The following is a 16,801-nucleotide window of genomic DNA, read 5'->3' as shown; positions in this document are numbered from 1 at the left end:
AGGCTACATTGTGACGTTAAAATCAATCATTTATATTCATTAAAACTGATAATATCACGCATATTCATTGGAAAGCACTTTGCTACAAAAACACAATAAATGCATTAATATTTACATAATACAGTTTATTTTCCCCCCAAACACAGAGGTCATGTGTATATTCAGTGTTCTTCCCATTCTTCATCAAGCCATCTATATTGCTAATGGCTTGGGGTTTAATGCCTCCATCTTGAATCTGAAACATGGTGGAAAAAAAGTACCAAACATTTCAACTGTAACTAAATACATACAAAAATGCCATCATACACCTAGCAGTTTAAACACTGCAGGGCACACACTAGAAAACTGAACACCATTGCCTGACGGAAATGGTTAGCAGCTTACAAGCAGCTCTTTGGGCTGAAACACTTGCTGAATTCCTATTCGAACCCTATTTCCTACTCCCTGTGCACTTCTGAAAGTTGGACAGGTGTATCCAACACAGCAACAATTCCATCTAGCCAATCAGAGGGCAAGATGCAGCTGTTACTATATCACTTATACCCATCCAATGCTTAAAAATCTACATGAAGTCCTTAGAGGGTATGTGTCTATATGTATGTGGTAGGGGCTAGTGGTCGACTTGGATCTGAACCACTGGCTGACGACTCTTCTCCCACACACTGATGCCTCAGGCAGTTCCACTGCTGGCCGAAGGGGGAGAGGGGTTGTCAATCTCTGGGAGGGAGTCGGTTGGTTTCAGGCCCTCTGGGTCTCTGGTGCACGGGCTGCCCATCATCTCCACACTGTTACAGTTAACAGGGGAGCTGATCTCTGACGATCGGCCTCCTCCTGCCTTCTCAGGGGCGGCCTGCAGAGCGGCGGCGGCGGCGAGCGGGAGGTTCATCATATAAAACATGCTGCCTAGCCGTCGAGACACCTGGGTGGGACAGAGATAGAGATGCCAAAAGGTATTGTAATAAACAATGTGCTGAAACAATGTGCATCAATACTTTTTTTCCCCGAAAATGATTTGCAAAATATTTAATCCCATTGAAAATTAAATAGACAGCACTTGAAAATCTTTTGGTCTGCTGTCCAAATTTGTTTGATGGTTTGTCTACCTGTGATCGTATCTTGAGTGCAGGGCCCAGCTTCAGTCCCATGGTGTCCAGTAGATGGTCTTCTGTCAGGAGCGGCAACGTTTCCCCATCTATCACGTGGTCCTTGAACGTCTGCAGGGAATAATCAGGTAACATGAGGAGGAGGGATACAGGAACGTTTAACCAGTTAGAAGAACATCTTTTAAAAGGCAGGTGCAGCAGTATGACACTATATACAGCGAGGCAACTTTCTGTTTACAAAAATCACCAACAACAGAATTCAAACCTGCAAAGTGGGACTGTCTCGGGGGAGGGTGCAAACTGTTAAGAAACAACAGTGACAGTCCTGGCAGATTTGAATTCTGTTGTAATTGATTTTTGTAAGCAGGAAGTCACTCTACTGTTTTGATGATGACCAGGAAAAGACACCAACCTGAGCATATTCAGAGCAGCTGGGTATGTTGTTGATGAAGTTGTACACGTCGTCCACTGTCCACTTCCTGAGGTCTTGGATAGAGGACATATCTTCTCCGTTGAGAAAGAGATTGGGGTGCCCTGATCAAAACAACACACACACACGGCTCACATCTATCCCTTGGTCAAATAAATGATACAAATCAAATCAAAGACAGCAGCACAAACCCCTGAGAGTTTTGATCAAAATAAGACTGTAGAAAGTAGACCCACCATGAGGGAACATGTAAGGCATGCCTGGGATAGGCCCACTGGCGGAGGGATACTGGAACGCAGAGCATTGGCCAGGCATGTCTTTGTCGCTGGCGCCACTGTTGCAGTTGGTAACGTCAGGGCAGCCATCTTGACTGTTTATGCAGGCCTTGCGCAGGCCCTGCTCCTCCTCCTTGTAGCTCTTCCTGCTGCCCGCCGAGAGCTGTGCGTCCATTTTGGTTTGATGTTGTTTGCTGGCCGCCTCCCCTCCCATGTCCATTTTCCCCTCCGCCTCTTTCTCCTCTCCCGAGGCACCGCCGGGACTCTGCTCCACGCTCTTGTCTTCCGATTGGCCCTTCGGGCCCGACGCGTGGCTCTCTGTGCTCTTGTGATTAGCTGCCCTGCGACCGACCCTGCGGCTCCTTTCCCTCTGCAGCGTGCTGATTGGTGGATAGGGGCTGGAGGACATCAGGAGGCTGTTGGCCTGCATTTCCTCCAGGGTGGTGCGGTGGACGAAGACGTCGTGGCCGTCTGGGAGGCGTTGGCGCCCTCTGAACGCCATGGCATTGGACTGGTACATCATGGGCGCCTCCATACCCATCAGACCCTTCTGATGCGCGTTCTCCATCTCCTTCTGATGGAGGATGGCATTCATCTCCATCCTGAAAAAACAACCAATACAAACCAGTTAGACGTAACAATACACCAATCAGACATAACAACACACCGATCAGACATAACAATACACCAACTAACGTAACACACCAATCAGACGTAACAATACACCAATCAGATGTAACACACCAATCAGACGTATGTAACAATAAACCAATCAGACGCAACACACCAAACAGATGTAACAATAAACCAATCAGACGTAACACACCAATCAGATGTAGCAATAAACCAATCAGACGTAACACACCAATCAGACGTAACAACACACCAATCCGACGTAACACATCAATCAGACGTAACAATACACCAATCAGATGTAACACACCAATCAGACGTATGTAACAATAAACCAATCAGACGTAACACACCAATCAGATGTAACAATAAACCAATCAGACGTAACACACCAATCAGATGTAGCAATAAACCAATCAGACGTAACACACCAATCAGACGTAACAACACACCAATCAGACGTAACAACACACCAATCCGACGTAACACATCAATCAGACGTAACAATACACCAATCAGATGTAACACACCAATCAGACGTATGTAACAATAAACCAATCAGACGTAACACACCAATCAGACGTAACAATACACCAATCAGACGTAACAACACACCAATCAGACGTAACAACACACCAATCAGACGTAACAACACACCAATCAGACGTAACAACACACCAATCAGACGTAACAACACACCAATCAGACGTAACAACACACCAATCAGACGTAACAATACACCAATCAAACGTAACACATCAATCAGACGTAACAACACACACCAACACAAACCAATACACCAATCAGATGTAACACACCAATCAGACGTAACACACCAATCAGATGTAACACACCAATCAGACGTAACACACCAATCAGACGTAACACACCAATCAGACGTAACACACCAATCAGACGTGACACACCAATCAGACGTGACAATACACCAATCAGACGTAACACACCAATCAGACGTGACAATACACCAATCAGACGTAACAATACACCAGTTAGACATCACAATACACCAATCAGACGTAACCGAACACTACACATATATATATATATATATAACAATACACATTTGTAGGTCACATGTGCTCTGTGTATAGGCTCTGTATTTAATCAAATCATATCTGCCAACTGTTCTGTAATGTAGTGCATGAAACAGGCTCTTGGTATTAAGTTGAAGGGGCCCGTAAAAGGGAGGGCTATGATTTCCAAAGCCCTTGAGTCCATGACGTGTACTTTGACATGTCCTGTAACATGCAGCTACAGATCAATGTCAGACCGTACCTGGCGATGTTCTGCTTGTGGATGAGCTCCTGTCGCCGGGCAACTGTCTCCATGGGCTCTGAGGGCATGAAGCTATAGCCAGCTCCAGGGAAGCCCCTGCCAGGTATACCAGGGTGTGGGGGCATGGGCGGACCGAGGTGACCCCCCATGTGCATCTGCCTGACCTCAGAAGATACCATCTCAGAGGGAGGAGCTAGCTCTCTTTCCATGAAGCGGGGCTCAAACTGGGTGGGCACCCCCTGTAGCCTCTGCTGTCCCTGGGCCAGGATCTGAGGAGTCATGGTCATCTGGTTTCTCATCATCATCTCCTGCCGCTGACGTAGCTCTGCGACGAAACACAGCGCAACACGATTCAGATTCAGAGTGTTTAACAGTCACATGTACAGGGTTGCAGGTGTGATTGCAGGGTACAGTGAAAATCTTAGGCTTCGAGCTCTAACATGCAGGACTACTGAAATACCTAACCTTCTGAAATACCTAACCTTCTGAAATACCTAGCCTTCGATGGTGGATGTGTCACGCCATTTAGAAGTCGATACAAAACTAGGGCCCAAAGTTTCCACTGACCATGTGACCTGATCAGGTAAAGTTCTGGGCCCCAGTAATTACCTAGGTCAGTGAAAAGCTCCTGCGTCTAAGGTATGGAAGAGTATGAATGCTCTTGGTTAGGTTGAGGGAATTTTCTAGGCAAGGATGAACGAGCTAATACCTAGGACTTTAGCTCAGCAGGCTAACGGAGAGACATGCAGATTCAAGCCAGGTGGATCAGCCTTACCTCCAGCAGACATGCCATTGACCAGGCGGTACCAGTGTTTCTCATCCAGAGCCCCCTGCTCCCCCATCGCTGACATCTTTCTCAGCTGCTCCCTCGGGGTCATGGCCTGACCTATGACCTCTAGGAAACTGCCTCTCTGTGGAACCGAGATGAGGAGATTAGTATTTAAGACCAGTGTTTGTCAACCTGTGGCCCGTGGATCAGCATTGGTCCCTGGGATATTGCTGATTGGTCCCTCAGATGGTTAGCTAACAGTGATTTAGTCTGTTTTCAAGTACTTGTTTTAATCTAATTGGTCCTTTAAGAAGGAAGGAACCTTGCTTACATATACCTGGTACAGGAAAGACCGCACTTGCCCAGTATAAAAAAAGGTAAAGTGGTGTTGAGCAGATTAGTGTTAATTAGTCTTAGTTAAGTCCCCTTTTAGCAACCTTCTTTAAATTGCTTGTCATTTTCATATTTCACCACTAGGAGGCAACCATGACCTATACATTGAAAGGCCCTCTATGATTAAAATGATGGCATACAGTTACTGTGTGCTGATGTAACTGAACAGATAGATATCAAACATGGGTGGTTGGTGTGACTCAATACCGTGTTAGCCCAATTAACTAAGTTATAGCCCAAGAGGGATGCAACATAAGTCCTCAGGACTCAGAAAAGATTAGGCTACTACTCGTCAGTGATCACGTGTGTACTGTCCATCAATAAACCCTTACGTTACAATACTACCATAACTAGTACACTTAATAGGCATGTGAGGATTGCTAATCGTTGCTAAGCATGTTTTCATCAATGGTCTTTAAGGGAGAGAGAGAGAGAGAGAGAGAGAGAGAGAGAGAGAGAGAGAGAGAGAGAGAGAGACAAGACTGATGACATTGAGATATAAAAAAAGAAACTGTTGTCAAAAGTTGACAATTAAGTTTCGGTCGAGCAACCAAAGCTATATTGAGGATTGAGGAATACTGTCTAGACTCTAGATTCACCTCAGAGCAGAAAGGAACATTGGAACACTTTCTGACTCCATATACCTCTTTCTCTCTGCTACAACAACAATCCTTTTAATTATCACACCCACACACACACACACACACACACACACACACATACACACACACATAGCGCATATCATTGCAGCTTGTCATTACACCTGATTGACTTAGACACCTCTGATTAGCATCTAATGAATAAATATAACACTGAACAGACAAGTGCTTTAATCCGGGACCAGTGTGGGCTGTAGATTTATATCCATAAAAAAATGGACTCCAATTTTTTAACCCATACTACAGGAAAATATTATGTCGAAGGTGGCTCTGAAATAACTGTGGTCATGGCGTTACTGAAATGACTGGGTATCTCTCCTTTATGTGTGTGTGTGTGTGTGTGTGTGTGTGTGTGTGTGTGTGTGTGTGTGTGTGTGTGTGTGTGTGTGTGTGTGTGTGTGTGTGTGTGTGTGTGTGTGCGTGTGTGTATGTGTGCGCGTGTGTCTAGATACACCTATGGGGTAACCTATGACAACACACCCCTGACAAAATATACTTGCCTAAATAATCCCCCCCATAAGATCCAGCCTATCCCTAACCGTTAGCAGCCTTTATCCCCAGTCAGTGGTGTACCATACTACCCCACAGTCCCCTAAAGTTCCCTCACAGACCCATCTAATCCTCCTGTTAGTCCCATCTAGTCTGCCAGGCCCCGAGAACATCTGCTGACCCGTGTGTCTTCCAACCTGGCCCTCCCTCCCCCCACTATCCGATTAGCTAAATCCTGACTATACAGCACTTTAAAGGGATGTGTTGGAGGTAATCCGGGCGTTTAGGAGTTTTACCTCAGCAAACCTTGCCTGTAAGCACACCAGACAATACACCTTGAGTGATAATCTTATTAGCCTCCATCAGCCCCTTGAGATGTCCTGAAAACACCTTGGGGGATAAATCTGGTGGAGGGAAATTGGTTTATGGGCAAATATGTGGCGCCACACGCAAGCATGGTCACCCTGGTCCCTGCTACCAATGTCACTCTCCACACAACCTTTTATCTTTCATCTATTAAACTCAGCAAATATACAAAAGGAACGGATAGAGGTAAGAAGAGAGAACATTTAAAAAGATGACATACACCATAGTGGATTAATACATGGACGGCTCAAGGTTTTATCTGTCCTCCTCAGGTAGCCTGAATGTAAATTTACATAAGTGTTTTTTTTGGGGGGGTGTGTGTGGGGGGGGGGGGGGGGGATATCTGTGTTGAGTACAGTATATTGTGTACTAAGAGTTTACGTGTAAAATGTCTCCATAATGTGAGTGTAAGGAAAAATCTATTGCATCATAGTGTCATTTTGCCTGCGTGAATGTCAGTATGAATTAAATCACATTTTATTTGTCACATGAGCCGAATACAACAGGTGTAGTAGACCTTACCGTGAAATGCTTACTTACAAGCCCTTAACCCAACAATGCATTTATAAGAAAATAGAGTTAAGAAAATATTTACTAAATAAACTAAAGTTTAATAAAAAGTAACAATAACAATAACGAGGCTATATACAGGGGGTACCGGTACCGAGTCAGTGTGCGGGGGTACCGGTTAGTCCAGGTCATTTGTACACGTAGGTAGCGGTAAAGTGAGTATGTCTATGAGTATAAGTATGTCTATGCGTGTAATAAATAAATGAAAACTCACCCGGTTAGTGACCAAACCAACGCTACGAAAACAACAGACTACTGTACATTCAAGCCTATCCCTACTATTATCACTGAACTACCAGTCAGAAGAGGGGACACTAGTCTTTGAGGTATAGCGCTCAGCTGGAAAAACAGCTTGTACTCAGTAATTAATCTTTTACAGGAAGAGTAGGGCTTGTATGAACTTGAACCAAGAAGAGTCCGAGGGAAGCCAGAGAGGCCTGGCCCCTATTGCAGCACACACTAGGACTTGCCATACAGCTGAGCAACTACTGTACAATTCACTGTAAAATGCCTGTTGTAATCTGGTTCCGGTTATCAGTCAACCCACCAGGGTGTTTAGAAACAGAACAGGAACTAAATCCTCCATGTGTATTGATCACATCTTTACTAACGTTACAGAAATCTGCTCTAGAGCAGTATCCACACCCATCAGATGTAGCGATCATTAAAGCCTTAACTAGAAAAAACAATGTTCCAAAGACCGGACCTAAAATTGTGTTTAAACGATTATAATTATATTATATACAAGAGTTTTTTTTTTTACAATGACTCCAATGTTAAAGATGTGAAAAATATTTGTTGGTCAAACAACAAATTCTGAGCCTTCATATTTCATGCACAATGGACCAAATAATGGAAGACAAGCACTGTAGTTTTGAGTTCTACAAAGTGGGTGTGGAAGAGGTGAAACAATTGTTGCTATCTATAAATAAGGACCTGGTACCGACAACCTGGATGGCACATTGCTGAGGTTGGTAGCGGAATACAATTTAAGCCTAGAAGACGATGTGTGCCCTCAGACGTGGAGGGGGGCAAAGGTCATTCCGCTACCCAAGAATAGCAGAGCACCCTTGAAATGGTTCAAACAGCCGACCAATCAGCCTGTTAGTTGGTCCAGAATCAGCCAATCAGTTGGTCCAGAACAAAGCAGCACGTATTGCACTTAGATGTACATGGAGGGAAAGTGTCAGTACCATGCATGTCAGTCTCTCCTGGCTCAAAGTTGAGGAGACATTGACTGTATCACTATTGGTCTTTATGCGAGGTATTAATGTGTTGAAGGTAACGAACTGTTTGTTCAAGCAGCTGGCACACAGTTCGGACACGCATCTGTACAACAATAGACATGCAACCAGAGGTCTCTTCACAGTCCCCAGGTCCAGAACAGAGCCTGGGAAACTCATTACTACATGGAACTCTCTGCCACCACAGGTAACTCAAGCTAGTGATAAAACCAGTTTCAAAAATCAGATAAAAGAACAACTAACTGCACAAAGTGGGCTGTGAAGAGACACAGCCATTTTATATATCTTGTTTTGAAATGGCACTGCACCATTTATTAGACCTAGATATTGTGTGTACGGATATGAACCGTTTTGAAATGATGCTTTTCAGTGTATTTTATACTGATAACAAGTTCAAACAGGTGCCATTAATACAGGTAACGAGTGGAGGACAGAGGAGCCTCTTAAAGAAGAAGTTACATGTCTGTGAGAGCCAGAAATCTTGCTTGTTTTTAGGTGACCAAATACTTATTTTCCACTATAATTTGCAAATAAATTCATTAAAAATCCTACAATGTGATTTTATGATTTTTTTCTCTCTCATTTTGTCTGTCATAGTTGAAGTGTACCTATGATGAAAATGACAGGCCTCTCTCATCTTTTTAAGTGGGAGAACTTGCACAATTGGTGGCTGACTAAATCCTTTTTTGCCCCACTGTATAAGCCAGATAGGCCTATCAAGTACAGGCCCTTATAATAATTTGTTCTTAACTGACTTGCCTAGTTAAATAAAGGTATATATATATATATATATATATATATATATATATATATATATCAGTCATGAGTCAAAAAGAGGGTGTCTTGTCCTGCTCCTGAAATCTGCTCCTGCATTCATCCCAGTCATCAGCAACAGAGCATTACGGTGGATGTATGTGTGATATCAATGTGTGCGCAATTACAACGATAATTTAATATGGGTTGTTTCTCCCAAAAATGATAAAACATAAACATACTGTTGACACGTAGGCTATGGTGTAATGGAATGTTTTGCCTTGTGTGGTAGGTTTTGTGGGGGTTTTGACAGTCTTATGTAGGTGTCACAACCAGCCATAAAATAACACAACATATGTCACAACAGGTGTAAATATTTGGGTCATAACATGTTATGATGCTGGGTGTCAAGTAAAGTGTTACGGAATATACTAAAGTCAATCAAATGACCACATTGCGTATTTTAAAGGGATAGTTAACTCAAATATTGAACTATTATCGTCACCTCCAAAATGTAATAGATGACCTTTAGATGGAGTCCGAAACATTAGACTAATGACACCCAGTTAATCAATCCTCACTAACTGACTTACTAACTAAGCTCCTACTGTAGCTGATTCTATGGTACATTTGAAATCAAGCCACTAAAGTAATGCCATTCATTTGGATAAACATGTGCATTTTTAAAAACCTTAAAAACTTGAGGTTTTCGAACAGTGAGATGTAGGAGTTTCCACATTTGATCTGACGTGTTTGCACACAGCAACTGGAGTTTTGGCCTGCATGTGACAAGTGGAAGCCTGTATCTAAGACTAGAGCTCCGGGTGCCTGGATTTGCGGCTGCCCGGGCTAATCTCATTACAAGAATGAATTAAAGGAAAATTGCTGACGACTTACATGAAGCCTTGCATTTGGGGAGGTCATATCAGACAAGACAGAAGCATCGTCTGGAACGTTATAATCATCTTAAGTGACAAACAAATGCTAGACATACTTTTGCTGAGACCATCAACACGCTGTTAGCATGTTTGAATGAACCCGAGGTTTAGATATCGATGAGGTTGATATTTTAATTAGATTTTGATTTAATTAGATGAGCACATGTGAGTACAGACCAGGTTTGAGAGGTAAAGTTTAAAAAAAATGTAAATATATATATATTTGTTTTTAACTGTCCGTGCTACCTACAACTGCATAGTTCACGGCATCATTACCTAAATATTTTACATAAATTAAATAAAATAACTCAACAGACAAAAAGTTAAAGGGACAGTTCAGCTACAGTATTCTACATATTTTTATATTCATTTCCTTACCCTGAACGTAGACTATAGACCGGGTTGGGTAAGTAAAGAATGACATGTTATCTAGTTACAAAACCCCGTTACTAATCAGTTACGCTACAAACTAAAATATTGTAATCAGATTACAAATACTTTTGAAAAACAAATGGATTAGTTCTCTGATTACTTTTAAATTCAGAAATGATGTTTGAGGGAGAGAAAAAAACAACATTATGACACCTTTCCATTTTCTCAATGACATTCAGCATTGAAAAAAAGACGCACGTTTAAGTTTGTTCCTACCTAAGCGAGTCTGATCACAAGTCAGAGGCCACTATGATGACACACCAAATGCGTTTGATAGATCCTTTTTTGTCTTGTTCTAACGAGGAAAGTAAATTAAAGTAAAATGATTAGGTTGCTGAGTTTTGGGTAATCCAAAAGTTATATTACTGATTATCACTTTAGACAGGTAACTGAAACGGATTACATTTAGAAAGTAACCTATCCAACCAACCCTGGTGATGAACTAGGATCAGTTTAGCCTTTAACATCATAATGAATAAGATGAGAAACTACTCAACCCTGGTGCTGAACTAGGATCAGTTTAGCCTTTAACATCATAATGAATAAGATGAGAAACCTACCCAACCCTGGTGCTGAACTAGGATCAGTTTAGCCTTTAACATCATAATGAATAAGATGAGAAACCTACCCAACCCTGGTGCTGAACTAGGATCAGTTTAGCGTTTAAGATCCTAATGAATAAGATGAGAAACTACCCAACCCTGGTGCTGAACTAGGATCAGTTTAGCGTTTAAGATCCTAATGAATAAGATGAGAAACCTACCCAACCCTGGTGCTGAACTAGGATCAGTTTAGCCTTTAAGATCCTAATGAATAAGATGAGAAACATACCCAACCCTGGTGCTGAACTAGGATCAGTTTAGCGTTTAAGATCCTAATGAATAAGATGAGAAACTACCCAACCCTGGTGCTGAACTAGGATCAGTTTAGCGTTTAAGATCCTAATGAATAAGATGAGAAACTACCCAACCCTGGTGCTGAACTAGGATCAGTTTAGCCTTTAAGATCCTAATGAATAAGATGAGAAACCTACCCAACCCTGGTGCTGAACTAGGATCAGTTTAGCCTTTAACATCATAATGAATAAGATGAGAAACCTACCCAACCCTGGTGCTGAACTAGGATCAGTTTAGCCTTTAACATCATAATGAATAAGATGAGAAACATACCCAACCCTGGTGCTGAACTAGGATCAGTTTAGCCTTTAACATCATAATGAATAAGATGAGAAACATACCCAACCCTGGTGCTGAACTAGGATCAGTTTAGCGTTTAAGATCCTAATGAATAAGATGAGAAACCTACCCAACCCTGGTGCTGAACTAGGATCAGTTTAGCCTTTAACATCATAATGAATAAGATGAGAAACATACCCAACCCTGGTGCTGAACTAGGATCAGTTTAGCCTTTAAAGGCGAAACCCAGATAAAAATCCAATCAGGAAGTGCCAAATTTTTTGAAACCACCTCATGCCAATGACTCCTTATATGGCTGTGAAGGTGCTAGGAGTCAGCTTACTTTTTCCACTTTTTCCCCAAGGTGTCTACAGCATTGTGACGTATTTGTAGGCATATCATTGGAAGATTGACCATAAGAGACTACATTTACCAGGTGGTCGCTTGGTGTCCTCCGTTGAAATTATTGTGTAATCTCCAGCTGCAGTATTTTTCTATTCGCTTCTGATGGGAAACCAACTGTCAGGACTGATATATTATCGAATAGATATGTGAAAAACACCTTGAGGATTGATTCTAAACAACGTTTGCCATGTTTCTGTCGATATTATGGAGCTAATTTGTAGTGACTGCATTTTCCGGTATTTTTCTTAGCCAAACGTGATGAACAAAACGAAGCTATTTCGCCAACACAAATAATCTTTTTGGAAAAAATGAACATTTGCTATCTGAGAGTCTCGTCATTGAAATCATCCGAAGTTCTTCAAAGGTAAATGATTTTATTTGAATGCTTTTCTTGTTTTTATGAAAATGTTGCCTGCTGAATGCTAGGCTTAAAGCTATGCTAGGCTATCAATACTCTTACACAAATGCTTGTGTAGCTTTGGTTGAAAAGCATATTTTGAAAATCTGAGATGACAGTGTTGTTAACAAAAGGCTAAGCTTGTGTTTGAATATATTTATTTCATTTCATTTGCGATTTTCATGAATAGAAAACGTTGCGTTATGGTAATGCGTTTGAGGCAATGATGACGCTCCCGGATACGGGATTGCTCGTCGCTAGAGGTTAACTGACTTGCCTAGTTAACATCATAATGAATAAGATGAGAAACATACCCAACCCTGGTGCTGAACTAGGATCAGTTTAGCGTTTAAGATCCTAATGAATAAGATGAGAAACTACCCAACCCTGGTGCTGAACTAGGATCAGTTTAGCCTTCAAGATCCTAATGAATAAGATGAGAAACTACCCAACCCTGGTGCTGAACTAGGATCAGTTTAGCGTTTAAGATCCTAATGAATAAGATGAGAAACTACCCAACCCTGGTGCTGAACTAGGATCAGTTTAGCCTTTAACATCTTAATGAATAAGATGAGAAACATACCCAACCCTGGTGCTGAACTAGGATCAGTTTAGCCTTTAACATCATAATGAATAAGATGATAAACCTACCCAACCCTGGTGCTGAACTAGGATCAGTTTAGCGTTTAAGATCCTAATGAATAAGATGAGAAACTACCCAACCCTGGTGCTGAACTAGGATCAGTTTAGCCTTTAACATCATAATGAATAAGATGAGAAACATACCCAACCCTGGTGCTGAACTAGGATCAGTTTAGCGTTTAAGATCCTAATGAATAAGATGAGAAACCTACCCAACCCTGGTGCTGAACTAGGATCAGTTTAGCGTTTAACATCATAATGAATAAGATGAGAAACATACCCAACCCTGGTGCTGAACTAGGATCAGTTTAGCCTTTAAGATCCTAATGAATAAGATGAGAAACTACCCAACCCTGGTGCTGAACTAGGATCAGTTTAGCCTTTAACATCATAATGAATAAGATGAGAAACCTACCCAACCCTGGTGCTGAACTAGGATCAGTTTAGCGTTTAAGATCCTAATGAATAAGATGAGAAACTACCCAACCCTGGTGCTGAACTAGGATCAGTTTAGCCTTTAAGATCCTAATGAATAAGATGAGAAACATACCCAACCCTGGTGCTGAACTAGGATCAGTTTAGCGTTTAAGATCCTAATGAATAAGATGAGAAACTACCCAACCCTGGTGCTGAACTAGGATCAGTTTAGCCTTTAAGATCCTAATGAATAAGATGAGAAACATACCCAACCCTGGTGCTGAACTAGGATCAGTTTAGCCTTCAAGATCCTAATGAATAAGATGAGAAACCTACTCAACCCTGGTGCTGAACTAGGATCAGTTTAGCCTTTAATGAAAAAGATGATATGAGTAACCTTCCCAACCCTGTCTATAGACAAGGAGTGACTGCAATCCACACTTTTTGGGGAGGGAGTTATCCACAGTTAGACTAAACATAGTCTACAAATGCTCAAATTAGCCTTTTTTTTAAACCCCGAATTTGAATAAATCACTGAACTATCCCTTTAAGGAACAACTTTTGTGAATACAAATTGATTGATTGCAACTACTGTAAAATGCATTTCACAGTGTGTATTTGGTGAATACATACATTTTCAAATATGTAGAGTATACGTAGATAGAATATATATATATATATATATATAACAGTAATTATATATATAACTGCAATATATATATATATATATATATATATGCAATTTACGTGCATGTGGTTTTAACATACACTATTTGTTCAGTGTGGATGAACCAATGGGCGTGAGCAAAATAAACATAATATTTAAATTAGATAGGAAATCACATCATCCAACCTATGTTCCAAATACTGCAGCTCACATTTCCATCATGTGCTTCACATAAATTGTGAAGTTTACTAAAATGAACCTTCAGCAAATTCTAAGGAGTTCCACTGTTTTTCTTTATTTTTTTTACAGATCTGTGCTCTTTGCATTATTCAATTTAATAACATCTTATTTTAGTGTTCAGCTTTTGAAACGCACAGAATGAAGAATGAATGAGAGAGTGGGAATAGGGAGAAGAAGGTTGAAGAGTAACAGAGAGAGAGAGTGGAGGGGGAGAGGACAGAGGTAAGTTAATTTGACTCACCTTCAAGTTCCTGCCAATGAGAACAGCTTGTGACTGACTTGTCCCAACAGAGTAGACAGAACGAGAAGTTAAACTAAATAAAAAACCTTAAAGCTACACTGTATCTTCAGGTCAGGAGTTCACAGAATATGATGCTGATGGATTCCTCAGGGCCTTGGTATAGCAGCCTAGCTTGACACCTCTGATAAGTGGTGACCAGCCAATCAGCCACACCCCTGTTCTGTGTCAGCAGCTAACGGCTAACTAACGGCCTTAACCAAAAAAAAAAAACTTTAAATACCGCTTTGCCTCAACTCTATTAGCCTGGCTTTATCTCCCGAGTTAAGCACCCCCCCTCCCCTATTTCCTGACATTGGGGTGATCTCCTCATCCAACTACGCACCGGCCGGACCAGGCGCTTCACAGTAATTACTCCCAGGAGAGTCCTGCATTAAGCGTTGGGAGGCTAAACCTCTTTCAACATTTACCTCACTAAGCCCTTGTTAGCACTTTAGGCCGCGGTTAAGACACCTAAATGCTTTAGCTCCCTTTTTCCGATGGCAGAAAAAGGGGAGGCCTTATAAGGTAACCACTACCACTCGGTGGCCACTAACAGTACAGGGAAGGTTGGCCTTGTGAACTGTGCCATGTGGGAAGAACAACCATGTTTTTGTGTTGTTTGTTTGTTTTTGTTTTGACGAGGTGTCTGGGTTTGTTTATTAAGACTCTCTGTAGTTCCATACAGGGACACTGGCCAAATATCCAAGCTGGTCATTTGGTAGGAAATAAAATCCTGCTAAATGTGTGACCAGGATCATCCTCTCAGACGTCTTAATCTGACAGTTTGTGCTCACCAGCCGCTTACAGCAGAGTTCCTCGAATTATGCTTTTTTTTATATCCTGGAGGGATAAAGTAGGATTAGTCTACAGCTAGGTGTGCAGTATTGTGGGGGGTAGGGTGTTTCTGCTAACTAAGGGTGTTATTGCATGGGGGACAGTGGTGGACAGTCTCTCTCGCTCTCTCTATCCAGTTTAGGAGTGAGCATGAGGCTCCCGCAGGGTTAAGTGTACTCAGGATCATTACGCTGTTGCCATGTTTGTCATACTAGCACCCTCCAGTCACTGTGCACGCACACGCACACACACGCACACACACGCACGCACACGCACACACACGCACACACACACACACACACACACACACACACACACACACACACACACACACACACACACACACACAGACAGACAGACAGACAGACAGACAGACAGACAGACAGACAGACAGACAGACAGACAGACAGACAGACAGACAGACAGACACTTACACACATAGACTGACACAAAATCACACAGACAAACACACACACACAGACATACACAAACACATACACAGACAAACAGATACACACACACACAGTCACACAGACAGACACAAAAACACACACACAGACAGACAGACACACAAGACCAGAATTGCAGTCTCAACCGTTTCTTTAGCAAAAGTAGATCAACTTTGTCTCAAAATGTCTTAAGATTAAGGTGGTGATGGGGCTGAGCTATCATTGATGTTGAGATTTTAACATTGTTGAGAAGTAAGGAAGATCGAGAAGGAAGTTAGCATTTCATTGGACGCTGTGTACCATGTGATCCCGTACATACAACTAATAATACTGGAAACTTGCCCATGGACTTCGTAGATAACTGAAACAATGTAACATCAAGCATTTAGAAATTTAACCACAGAGTTTTTTTTTTCAACTGCAGGCATAACATTACTTGCTAACTTAGCGAGCTTATGACAGTTGTTAGCTAGCTAGCTAGCTAAACAGTCTTCATAATATAAAATAATATACATAATATACATTTCTTCATGTAGACCCTTTTCCAGTACACGACACACTGACGGCATCTAGCCTCTGAGCAATTTTACTGGTTGAAGTTGAAGTGTTTTTTAAAGTATAATACAGTTGATTTGCGATGAAGACGCAAACATTATATTAAGCAGGACATTCATACAAGACTTAAAATCCAATTCTAATCCAAAAGTAACGTGCAACATGTAAATAGAGGCTTTTTTGCTGGTGCTCTATAAGAACTCACCCTTGTTCTGCCACCAACTTGCGCTCATTACCCTCGTGCTGGAATTCTTTGCAAACACAGGATAGGGTCTATTGAATAAATATTATTCTGAATTTAAATACATTATACATTTAAATGCTTTGCTTGTTTACCTCAAGTTGAAAAACAGTTTGTAAATCCTCCAGGTTTTACAGACTGTCATTTTG

At 41.6% G+C, this 16,801-nt stretch overlaps 1 protein-coding gene across 1 annotated transcript; it reads right to left on the bottom strand.

The window, feature by feature from the left end:
• Window positions 1-94: 94 nt before the first annotated feature.
• LOC139377239 (sterile alpha motif domain-containing protein 7-like) lies at window positions 95-14,913 on the bottom strand. The gene is made up of 7 exons (XM_071120245.1): window positions 14,535-14,913; window positions 4,513-4,648; window positions 3,738-4,062; window positions 1,770-2,410; window positions 1,516-1,637; window positions 1,104-1,214; window positions 95-919 (listed from the first exon to the last, which is right to left on the bottom strand). Exons 2-7 carry the CDS (start codon window positions 4,613-4,615, stop codon window positions 671-673), a joined length of 1,551 nt encoding a protein of 516 aa, XP_070976346.1. The 5' UTR covers window positions 4,616-4,648; window positions 14,535-14,913; the 3' UTR covers window positions 95-670.
• Window positions 14,914-16,801: the final 1,888 nt, after the last annotated feature.

Source organism: Oncorhynchus clarkii, chromosome 20 (genome assembly GCF_045791955.1).
Source record: "Oncorhynchus clarkii lewisi isolate Uvic-CL-2024 chromosome 20, UVic_Ocla_1.0, whole genome shotgun sequence".
NCBI classification, from domain to species: Eukaryota; Metazoa; Chordata; class Actinopteri; order Salmoniformes; family Salmonidae; genus Oncorhynchus; species Oncorhynchus clarkii.
Note: the sequence above shows the minus strand (reverse complement) of the source record. Positions and strands in the feature narration are given on the sequence as shown.

Bases quoted from the DNA above. Each gene is read 5' to 3' on its own strand.
- LOC139377239 (XM_071120245.1), bottom strand. From the start codon at position 4,615: ATGACCCCGAGGGAGCAGCTGAGAAAGATGTCAGCGATGGGGGAGCAG. The intron at 1,638-1,769 runs GTGGGTCTACTT...TGTTTTGATCAG, and splicing joins GCCTTACATGTTCCCTCATG to GGCACCCCAATCTCTTTCTC. The intron at 1,215-1,515 runs GTTGGTGTCTTT...TATTCCCTGCAG, and splicing joins GCTGCTCTGAATATGCTCAG to ACGTTCAAGGACCACGTGAT.